The sequence below is a fragment of the Salvelinus alpinus genome, chromosome 3 (genome assembly GCF_045679555.1).
Source record: "Salvelinus alpinus chromosome 3, SLU_Salpinus.1, whole genome shotgun sequence".
NCBI lineage: Eukaryota > Metazoa > Chordata > Actinopteri > Salmoniformes > Salmonidae > Salvelinus > Salvelinus alpinus.
The window spans coordinates 15,680,534-15,693,048 of record NC_092088.1 but is presented as its reverse complement, the minus strand read 5'-3'; the positions used below and the strand labels follow the sequence as shown (position 1 = coordinate 15,693,048).

General features: G+C 43.3%; 1 protein-coding gene across 1 annotated transcript in view; it reads right to left on the bottom strand.

Annotated features, from left to right (window-relative positions):
- The window catches only part of LOC139570092 (protocadherin-15-like), a 314,364-nt gene that overhangs the window by 194,038 nt on the left and 107,811 nt on the right, over positions 1-12,515 (bottom strand). Inside the window, exon 4 of the mRNA XM_071391605.1 lies at positions 11,917-11,982. Within this exon, the coding sequence (XP_071247706.1) occupies positions 11,917-11,982 (66 nt within the window). The remainder of the gene's footprint in view (positions 1-11,916; positions 11,983-12,515) is intronic.

Here is a 12,515-nt window from a genome sequence, read left to right as displayed (position 1 = left end):
GGTGTTAGTCATCTCTTGCACTCCCATTATACAAATGACGTAATGAACTCATCTCTTGAAGAAATTCTGTCATCTAATGCAGCAATGTAATCATTTTCTAGAGGGAGATGATCACCATAGCTTGGAGAGAATACGACCGGAGGAAGGTCAGCCTGCTACATCTGCTGCAGACAGGAAGAAAGATTGTGTCACTAACCCGGGCCGGAGGACAAAGACAAAGAGGCTGAGCATGCATGAGAAACTTACCATGGAATTTTGCGTGCGCAAACCAATGTACTTAAAAGAAGATCATGATGTGAAGCTGCAAATCATTCATGTTGAGTTGGCTATGAAGGAGGAGGAGACAAAAGCAGTAACAGTACCAATGTTCTTCACAAACAAGCACCAGTTTATGGTCCCGATATTTCCATTTGTGAATTAAAACCCTTTTCGTTACCAATCCATGACTATTGTTTTCTTCAATCACTGAAGCTATCTTTTTTTGTGAGAAGTGCTGCATAGTAAAAGCATCTCTGCAGGCTAGTCCATTTCTGTCATTGTCTGCCTCAACCATAGGAACATCTGGGTCTTCCTCATCTTCAATGCCAGGATCTGGGCAGCCATGCTGTTCGAGGTTTTTGTGAAGCACTGCTGTTGCAATTATGACAATGTAGCATTTTCTTGTTTGAAAGCCTAATGTGTTTCTGAGACACTGGAAACGACTTTTCCATATACCAAATATGCGCTCCACTACACGTCTGGATATGAGCTTGGTTGTACCATTGTTGCTCAGGTCCTATTGCATGGAGGTGGGTCTGTGCATACCCACTGTCACCAAGGATGATTCCACTATGTTGTCCTCCTTCAAGCTGAAAATACAAAGAGGAGTATTGGAAAAGTTGCACCTTTCCAACGTACAACAATGTTGGAGAACTGCAAATCGGGAGTGCACACACCTGTACTCCTCAGTGCCCCCTCAGTACAGTAGGCCATTCATGACCCTCGGCATGATTTTGACTCAATTAAAAAATAGCTTACTGATCTTCAACTAGTGCTAAATGCTAATAAAACCACGTTTATGTTGTTCTCTAGGTCTCGTTATATTGACCCTGAGGACCTGCATATTTGCACATTGAATGGAGCCCAAATTGAGTAAGTTCCCCGTTATAAATGATTGGCTATTTGGATTGAGAATAAGCTCTCTTAAAACACACATTGAAAAACGGACAAAAAAGTAGAGAATTAAGAATGTAAAATAAATGGGAAGAGATTTCCGATGTACCGATTCCATGGGACATATTCTATGAATAGATGGGATGGGCTGAGAGTGGCTGAGGGATGTGATTAAAGAGTTTATGTTCGGTAATGTGTTATTATTATTTGATTGCTATATATAAAAGTACAATTTATTTAACATGTATATGCAAAATGTATGCATATGTAGCAGAATATCTGTAAAAACAAAAAAAAATATGTGTCCTACAAAGGGGTGGAGGGTTAATAAAAAAAATTAAAAGGTTTCTTTTATAGAAATAAATCCTGCCTCACTTTGGAAAGTAGAAGGAAGATTGTTCAAGCAACGCTTTTCCCAGTACTTAATTATGGTAATATAATCTACATGCATGCAGCAGCCTCTGCAATAAAACCTTTAGTTTCAGTCTATCACCCAGCACTGTGTTTTATCACTGGGGCCAAATTGTGTACACATCACTGCATTTTGTGTAGTTCTGTTGGCTGGCAGTCTCGGACTACCAGAAGAGCCCAGTATTGGCTATTTATTACATAAAAAGCAGTTCTTCAGAGACTCCCCCACTACTTCAGCTCACATACTAACTGAAGATCGAGACATTTTCACACCAGCTCTCTGGACTGGCTGCTTCTGGAGGTCCCGCGGGTCTCTACTGACCTGGGGGAAAAATGCTTTGGGTTTTATGCCGCCAGCACACGGAATAGCCTTCAGGCTACCTTGAAATTAGACTCGCTGGTCTCCATTGGAAAGCTTCGATGGAGTTTAAGGGAGGCGATTATGTGCGAGTTTTGTTTTGATACAGTTTGTTGTATTTACAGTATTGATATTATGTATTGTTTGTTGACGTTCACAGGGCTGCAAATAGGATCCTCGTCTCAATGGTGAAACGCCCTGTACAAATAAAAGTTGATAAAAAATATAGATATTTCAAAAAGCACAGAGATGTGTTACCATGCTACCTATCCTCTGCCTCATCTGACTCCATCCCTCTCAGAAGCTCCCCTTCGCACTCAGTACACACCTGATTTCTTTATGTTGTCTGCAGAGAGGTCTATTCTCCATAACCATCTCACAAAACACTGATTTGATACACTCCCTCTCTGTTTCTAGCTAGAAAATTACGTTTTAATTCAATTTTGGAACATGTTTGAGGAGAATGATTAAATAGCTATGGTAATCTGTGTCCTGCACGGTTCTTGGTCTTTGGTCTGTCATTTCTCAACTGTTTTTCCAAAGCTTAGACAAGTTTTTTATGTCTGCAGAAGAAAGCAAACTCTTTACAATTCAAATGGGGACCCATGAAATCATTTATATAGAATAAATAAATTGACTGTGGATCCGTGCACAGTCACTGTATGAGAAATATCATCATTTTTGTGGTGCCGATATAAAATATATTCACGACAGCAATTGGTTCGGATAAGTATAGTGCACGGCTTAAACTACATAAAAAGAGTTTGATGGCGCCGGAGGAGATTAACGGGATCCTAACCAATACACTTGTTTTTCTTAAAACTGCATTGTTGGTTAAGGTATTTTAAGTAAGCATTTCACTGTACACGTGTTGTATTCAGCGCATGTGACAAATACATTTTGATTTCATTTCATTTCATATGATGCTGAGGCATGTTTTATCCATTAAATGAGGAATTAAAGTCTCTCTCACGCTGTATGGGGTGAAAATCACAGGTAAATTACTGTTACATGAGGAACTGATTACCTTAAATCCTGAAGGCATCACTGAGCTTGGCAAAGAGAGAGTCAAACTAAGGGCTTTTCTCTAATTTGCTTTACTCTCAATGCAAACACATTCTGACTCCTGCACACAACCTCTCTCTGACTCAGTCCCTCTCAGAAGCTTCCTTTCACACTCAGTACGGTCCTATTAGATCAATATTCTTCCTCATGATGCCAAAAATGATTCCTATCCCTCTCGTTGCCCGCTCCGCCCCCTTCTTGACACCTTTGTCTCATGTGCTATTGTGGACACTCAAAGCTTTGAGCTTTGTCTGTCTCTCTGTGTGTCTGTCTCTCTGTGTGTCTGTGTGTGTGTGTGTGTGTGTGTGTGTGTGTGTGTGTGTGTGTGTGTGTGTGTGTGTGTGTGTGTGTGTGTGTGTGTGTGTGTGTGTGTGTGTGTGTGTGTGTGTGTGTGTGCGTGCCCAGCCCGTGTGTGTGTGTGTGTGTGTGTGTGTGTGTGTGTGTGTGTGTGTGTGTGTGTGTGTGTGTGTGTGTGTGTGTGTGTGTGTGTGTGTGTGTGTGTGTGTGTGTGTGTGTGTGTGTGTGTGTGTGTGTGTGTGTGAGAATGAGTGAGTGAGGATACCTCACTACCTCCCGGCAATCTGACACCTAATCTCTTGGCCAGTCCAGAGTGACCCTCTACTGGCCCTGCATCATCCACATTAGCCCCACACCTCAGATTCCATCATCCACACCTGACACTCGCCACTGTGCCTAAACAGTAAAAGACCATTGGATAGCAAAACTAAAATGAGAAGGTAATCTAGCAATGATCCATGACGGCGCAGACGGATAGCGGCGCAGACGGATAGCGCTGCTGTGCTTCTAGCTCTTAGGAAACTTTGCAGTATTTTGTTTTTTTATGTGTTATTTCTTACATTATTAGCCCAATAATTTGTTTGTGTTATTAAATACAGCCGGGAAGAACTTTTGAATATCAGAGCAGCGGTAACTCACCAGCATTACTAGCATTAGACCAGGAATACAACTTTCCCGAATAGGATCCTTTGTTCGTACCCCCCAGGGCAATTGAACTTATTCCAGAGGCTGTTCCAAAACCCCTCTGGCAGAAAAGTGGTACTAGGAATGGACTTTTAGTCCGAATCAGGAGGCAAGCACACCACCCAGCACTTCCAAGTATATTAATCGCTAATGTTCAGTCACTGGATAATAAAGTTGACGTGCTCAGGGCGAGTATTTCCTTCCAGAGAGACATCAGGGATTGTAACATACTCTGTTTCACGGAAACATGGCTCTCTTGGGATATACTGTCTGAGTCAGGACAGCCAGTTGGGTTCTCAGTTCATTGCGCAGACAGGAATAAATATCTCTTTGGGAAGAAGAAGGGCGGGGGTGTATATTTAATGATTAACTACTCATGGTGTGATTGTGATAACGTACAGGAACTCAAGTCCTTTTATTCACCCAACCTAGAATACATCACAATCAAATGCAGACCGTATTACCTCCCAAGAGAATTATCTTAGGTTATAGTCAGAGCCGTGTATATTCTCCCTCAAGCCGATACCACGACAACCCTCAAAGAACTTCACTGGACTTTATGAAAACTGGAAACCACATATCCTGAGGCCGCATTTATTGTAGCTGGGGATTTTACAAAGCAAATTTGAGAAAAACCTTACCGAAGTTCAATCAACACATTGATTGTAGTACTCGCTAAGCTAAAATACTCGACCACTGCTACTCCAACTTCCGGGATGCCTACAAGGCCCACCCTTCGGCAAATCTGATGACGACTTCATTTTTCTCCTTCCTTCCTATAGGCAGAAATTCAAACAGGAAGTACCCGGGCTAAGAACTATTCAACGCTGGTCTGACCAATCATAATCCACACTTCAAGATTTTTTTGATCACGTGGACTGGGATATGTTCCCGGGTAGCCTCCGAGAACAACATAGACGAACACACTAATACGGTGACTGAGTTTATCAGGAAGTGTATAGAAGATGTTATACCCACTGTGACTATTACAACCTACCCTTCCAGGCTCTGTCGCAGCCGGCCTCGACCGGGAGACCCATAGGGCGGCGCACAATTGGCCCAGCATCGTCCGGGTTAGGGGAGGTTTTGGCCGGCAGGGATGTCCTTGTCCCATCGCGCACTAGCGACTCCTGTGGCTGTCTGGGCACATTGCACGCTGACACGGTCGCCAGGTGTACAGTGTTTCCTACGACACATTGGTGGCTTCCGGGTTAAGTGGGCATTGTGTCAAGAAGCAGTGCGGCTTGGTTGGGTTGTGTTTCGGAGGACACATGGCTCTCGACCTTCGCCTCTCCCGAGTCCGTACAGGAGTTGCAGCCATTAAACAAGACTGGAACTACCAATTGGATACCACGAAATTGGGGAGAAACGGGGTAAAAAAATTAAATAAAAATACCTACCCTAACAAGAAACCGTGGATAGATGGCAGCATTCGCTCAAAACTGAAAGCGCGAACCATCCTATTTAACCATGGCAAGATGACTTGGCATATGGCTGAATACAAACAGTGTAGTTATTCCCTCAGTAAGGCAATCAAACAGGCAAAACGTCAGTATAGAGACAAAGTAGAGTCGCAATTCAATGGCTCAGACAGGAGACGTATGTGGCAGGGTCTGCAGACAATCACGGACTACAAAAGGAAAACCAGCCACGTCGCAGACACCGACGTCTTGCTTCCGGACAAGCTAAACACCTTCTTCGCCCGCTTTGAGGATAACACAGTGCCACCGATGAGGCCCGCTACCAAGGACTGTAGGCCCTCCTTCGCCATGGCCGACGTGAGTAAGACATTTAAGCGTGTTAAACCTCGCAAGGCTGCCAGCCAAGACGTCATCCCTAGCCGTGTCCTCAGAGCATGCGCAGACCAGCTAGCTGGAGTGTTTACAGACATATTCAATATCTCCCTATCCCAGTCTGTTGTCCCCACATGCTGCAAGATGTCCACCCTTGTTCCTGTACCCAAGAAAGCAAAGGTAACTGAACTAAATAACTATCGCCCTGTAGCACTCACTTTTGTCATTATGAAGTTCTTTGAGAGGCTAGTCAAGGATCATATCACCTCTACCTTACCTGACACCATAGAAGCACTTCAATTTGCTTACGGCCTCAATAGATCCACAGACGATGCAATCGCCATCGAACTAGTGGGCACACTGCCCACTGCCCACTGCCCTATCCCATCTGGACATACCCATGTAAGAATGCTGTTCATTGACTGTAGCTCAGCATTCAACAACATAGCACCCTCCAAGCTCATCATTAAGCTCGAGGCCCTGAGTCTGAACCCCGCCCTGTGGAACTGGATCCTGGACTTCCTGATGGGCCGCCCCCAGGTGGTGAAGGTAGGAAACAACACCTCCACTTCGCTAATCCTCAACACTGGGGCCCCAAAAGGATGGTTGCTCAGCCCTCTCCTGTACTCCATGTTCACCCATGACTGCGTGGCCATGCACGCCCGCAACTCAATCATCAAGTTTACAGACAACACAACAGTAGTAGGGCTGATTACCAACAATGATGAGACAGCCTACATGGTGGAGCTGAGGGCCCTGGGAGTGTGGTGCCAGGAAAATAACCTCTCACCCAATGTCAACAAAACAAAGGAGATGATTGTGGACTTCAGGAAACAGCAGAGGGAGCACCCCCCTATCCACATCGACGGGAGCACAGTGGAGAAGGTGGAAAGCTTCAAGTTCCTTGTCGTACACATCCCTGACAAACTGAAATGGTCCACCCACACAGACAGTGTGGTGAAGAAGGCGCAACAGCGCCTCTTCAACCTCAGGAGGCTAAAGAAATTTAACTTGGCACCTAAAACCCTCTCAAACTTTTACAGATGCACAATTGAGAGCATTCTGTCGGGCTGTATCACCGCCTGGTACGGCAACTGCACCGCCCACAACCGCAGGGCTCTCCAGAGGGTGGTGTGGTCTGCCCAACACATAACCGGGGGCAAACAACCTGCCCTCCAGGACACCTACAACACCCGATGTCACAGGAAGGCCAAAAAGATCATCAAGGACAACAACCACCCAAGCCACTGCCTGTTCATCCCGCTATCATCCAGAAGGTGAGGTCAGTACAGGTGCATCAAAGCTGGGACCGAGAGACTGAAAAACAGCTTCTATCAAGGCCATCAGACTGTTAAATAGCCAATAGAGGCTGCTGCCCTATATACATAGACTTGAAATCCCTGGCCACTTTAATAATGGGAACGTTAGTCACTTTAATAATGTTTATATATTTTGCATTACTCATCTCATATGTATATATACTGTATTCTATTCTACTGTATATTAGTCCATGCCGCTCTGACATTGCTCGTACAAATATTTATATATTCTTTATTCCATTCCATTATTTTAGATTGTGTGTATTGTTAAATATTACTTGTTAGATATTACTGCACTGTTGAAGCTAGAAACACAAGCATTTCGCAACACCCACAATAACATCTGCTAAACATGTGTTTGTGACAAATAAATTTGATTTGATTTGAAAAAACTCATGAATTTGCTGAGACAAGTCAAAGTTTTAAGGAAATGTGTACACAATTTACAGCTGACCTGATTTGCTTTCATTTTGGGGGATGATATCTTTATGGTGTCTGCAGAGAGGTCTATTCTCCATAATCATCTCACAAAATACTGATTTGACAACCCTCCCTCTCTGTTTCTAGCTGGAAAATTTGGATTTAATTCAATTTTGGAACATATTTGAGGAGAATGATTAAATAGCTATGGTAATCTGTGTTCTGCACGGTTCTTGGTCTTTGGTCTGTCATTTCTCAACTGTTTTTCCAAAGCTTAGACAAGTTTTTTATGTCTGCAGATGAAAGCAAACTCTTTAAATTAAAATGGGGACCCATGAAATCCATCATATTGAATAAATAAATTGACTGTGGATCCGTGCACACTCACTGTATGAGAAATATCATAATTTTTGTGGTGCCGATATAAAATATATTCACGACTGCAATTGGTTCGGATAAGCATAGTGCACGGCTTAAACTACATAAAAAGTAATTTCATATGATGTTGAGGCATGTTTCATCCATTAAATGAGGAATTAAAGTCGCTCTCACGCTGTATGGGATGAAAATCACAGGTAAATTACTGTTACATGAGGAACAGATTACCTTAAATCCTGATTACCTTAAATCCTGGACAGTTCTGACTTAGAATATGTGGACTACAAATACCTAGGTGTCTGGCTAGACTGTAAACTCTCCTTCCAGACTCACATTAAGCATCTCCAATCCAAATTTAAATCATGAATCGGCTTCCTATTTCGCGACAAAGCCTCCTTCACTCATGCTGCCAAACATATCCTCGTAAAACTGACCATCCTACAGATTCTTGACTTCGGCCATGTCATTTACAAAATAGCCTCCAACACTCTACTCAGCACATTGGATGCAGTCTATCACAGTGCCATCCATTTTGTCACCAAAGCCCCATACACTACCCACCACTGCAACCTGTATGCTCTCGTTGGCTGGTCCTCGCTACATATTTGTCGCCGAACCCACTGGCTCCAGGTCATCTATAAGTCTTTGCTAGGTAAAGCTCCGCCTTATCTCAGCTCACTGGTCACCATAGCATCACCCACCTGTAGCACGCGCTCCAGCAGGGATATTTCACTGGTCATCCCCAAAGCCAACACCTCCATTGGCCGCCTTTCCATCCAGTTCTCTGCTGACAATGACTGCAACGAACTGCAAAAATCACTGAAGTTGGAGACTTATATCTCCCTCACTAACTTTAAGCGTCAGCTGTCAGAGCAGCTTACCGATCGCTGCAGCTGTACACAGCCCATCTGTAAATAGCCCATCCAACCAACTACCTACCTCATCCCCATATTAGTTTTTCTGCTCTTTTACACACCAGTATTTCTACTTGTACATCCTCATCTGCACATATATCACTCCAGTGTAAATTGCTAAATTGTAATTACTTCGCCACTATTGGCCTATTTATTGCCTTCATTTGCACACACTGTATACAGATGTTTCTATTGTGTTATTGACTGTACGTTTGTTATCCCATGTGTAACTCTGTGTTGTTGTTTTTGTCACACTGCTTTGCTTTATCTTGGCCAGGTCGCGCAGTTGCAAATGAGAACTTATTCTCAACTGGCCTACCAGGTTAAATAAAGGTGAAATTAAAAATTTAAATAAAAAAGTAATCACTGAGCTTGGGTGGAAGAGAGTCAAACTAAGGGCTTTTCTCTCATTTGCTTTACTCTCAATGCAAACACATTCTGACTCCTGCACACAACCTCTCTCTGACTCAGTCCCTCTCAGAAGCTTCCTTTCACACTCAGTACGGTCCTATTAGATCAATATCCTTCCTCATGATGTCACAAATGATTCCTATCCCTCTCGTTGCCTGCCCCGCCCCCTTCTCGACACCTTTGTCTCCTGTGCTATTGTGGACACTCAAAGGGACCTTGAAATTGTCCCAGCTGTTGCTGATCAGCTGACCTTCTCTCTCCTGGCTCAGAGCTGTCTGTCTGTCTGTCTGTCTGTCTGTCTGTGCCCATGTGTGAGTGAGAGAGGATACCTCACTACCTCCCAGCAATCTGACAGCTAATCTCTGGGCCAGTCCAGAGTGACCCTCCACTGCCCCTGCATCACCCACACTAGCCCCACACCTCCAATTCCATCATACACACCTGACACTCGCCACTGTGCCTAAACAGCAAAAGACCATATGAGAGCAAAACTCAAATGAGAAGGTAATCTAGCAATGATCCCCATGTCACAGCGTTTACTGTTTTAGCCCAGTTGAAGGTGCAGAGAAATGCAGAGCAATTTTCAAAGTCTGTTAAGGTTCTGTCTTCAAATGACACATACTTTAGGTTTCAGCTCCTTGGCAATCACACATAAAACTGCCCCTTTATAATAAAAAGTCGCCAGGGCTATACATTTATTCATTTTTTATTTCTAGCTGTTGGAAGGGAATGAGGTACAGTACACCTGAAAAAAACTCATGAATTTGCTGAGACAAGTACATTTTTTTCAGGAAATGGGTACACAATTTACAGCTGACCTGATTTGCTTTCATTTTGGGGGGTGATATCTTTATGGTGTCTGCAGAGAGGTCTATTCTCCATAATCATCTCACAAAATACTGATTTGACAACACTCCCTCTCTGTTTCTAGCTGGAAAATTTGGATTTAATTCAATTTTGGAACATATTTGAGGAGAATGATTAAATAGCTATGGTAATCTGTGTTCTGCACGGTTCTTGGTCTTTGGTCTGTCATTTCTCAACTGTTTTTCCAAAGCTTAGACACGTTTTTTATGTCTGCAGAAGAAAGCAAACTCTTTAAAATTAAAATGGGGACCCATGAAATCCATCATATTGAATAAATAAATTGACTGTGGATCCGTGCACACTCACTGTATGAGAAATATCATCATTTTTGTGGTGCCGATATAAAATATATTCACGACTGCAATTGGTTCGGATAAGCATAGTGCACGGCTTAAACTACATAAAAAGTGATTTCATATGATGCTGAGGCATGTTTCATCCATTAAATGAGGAATTAAAGTCGCTCTCACGCTGTATGGGGTGAAAATCACAGGTAAATTACTGTTACATGAGGAACTGATTACCTTAAATCCTGAAGGCATCACTGAGCTTGGCAAAGAGAGTCAAACTAAGAGCTTTTCTCTAATTTGCTTAACTCTCAATGCAAACACATTCTGACTCCTGCACACAACCTCTCTCCCTAAAATAATTATTCAATTCATTGATACTGGATTAAAGGGATACTTTGGGATTTTGGCAACGAGGCACTTTATCTACTTCCCCAGAGTCGTATGAACTAGTGGATACCATTAGCATGCTAGCTTAGCGTTGGCTTGCAAAACTACCTAGAACTTCCTTCATACTGGACACAAAGACATGAAAATTGTAAGAAATACATGCTCTACAAATAGAAATTAGCACTATATTAGCTTTGGTCAGCTTTATTCTGCAAGTCAAATTAACTCCAGAGAGGTGTGACAGAGACAATAAGCCAAAGAACTGCAGAAGAGTTACAGTCAGTTCGGAGAAAATACTCCAACCCAATTAGACATTCAAACAAATACCTGCCCTCCATCCAATGTCTCAACTCTGACCCTGGTTCTGGCACCACCTCGAGGAGCAGTAGACAGCCCTAGTGAGAAGGTGCAGGGTTCTGCCTGCTGACATCCCTTGCCAAGGAGCAGCAGTGTGGAAAACCTCTGATGCTCATTGGGCAGTCAATAGGGAAACAACAGCCAGCCACTGACCTCTGCTAACACCTGTCAAATGCATCACTAATGTTCAAATGCAATTACAGCTCAGAACGCAACGAAGCCCGGCCCGGCCCGGCCCAGCCCAGCCGCCACACCCAATAGTGACTCAGAGTGGAGAAAGAAGGGAAAGATGGGAAGAGGGGGGAGAACGGAGAGATCTACTACAGCGAGGGTCCCTGGCTGTGCAGCACGCTGAACACCATTAGTAATGTGGCTGGCAGGGCTGGCCCCGCGCGGAGCCACTGGGGAAGGTCAAGGGAGGGAGACAAATATGGCCCCAACAACCAACAGCATTAGCAGCTCCACTCATTAGCATTAAAGACGCTATGTATGGCTGCCTCCCTCCCTGGTGGGCCCGTTTTAAATTCACCCATAAACTGGTAATGGCTCAGCCCTCAACCGAGGAAAACAATTAGGACAGAGAGAATGTGGAGTTTTAAGTGGTCGGAATCCTCCTCCTGAACAAATATTTTGTGAACCATCCTTTAGTCTTTTTGTTTTATTATATTGGAAAATACAAATGCTGTGTGTCTGGAACTGCAAGCTTGAAGCCTGTGCTTGGAGTGCTTTTCACTCCATTTGACTCAACCAGAGTTTATGATTTTCCCAGCATGGTCCATTATTCCAACAGTGCTGCATGGAAAGAATACATACCATTGGGGCTCTCTTCATCTATGGCAACAATGGTGGCGGGTGGACCAGTTCTGGAGAGTTTGCATTCTGGAATTCACAGACACACGAGAAGAACAAACATGAACCTGTAATCTCCTGTTACACACCAATAGAGTTCACAGCTATACTCTGTCTAGAAGCAACACTGGACAGAACACACTGAATAGATCGAGGATGTATAGATCCAAGATGTATCGATCCAAGATGTATCATCTAGGATGTACAGATCTAGGATGTATAGATCCAAGATGTATCGATCCAAGATGTATAGATCTAGGATTTAAAGATCTAAGATGTATAGATCTAAGATGTATACAGTAGATCTAAGATGTATAGATCTAGGATTTAAAGATCTAAGATGTATAGATCTAAGATGTATACAGTAGATCTAAGATGTATAGATCTAGGATGTATAGATCTAAGATGTATAGATCTAGGATGTATAGATCTAAGATGTATACAGCAGATCCAAGATGTATCGATCTAAGATGTATCGATCTAAGATGTATCATCTAGGATGTATAGATCTAGGATGTATATATCTAAGATGGATAGATGTACTGCCATGGGGGGATAGAAGG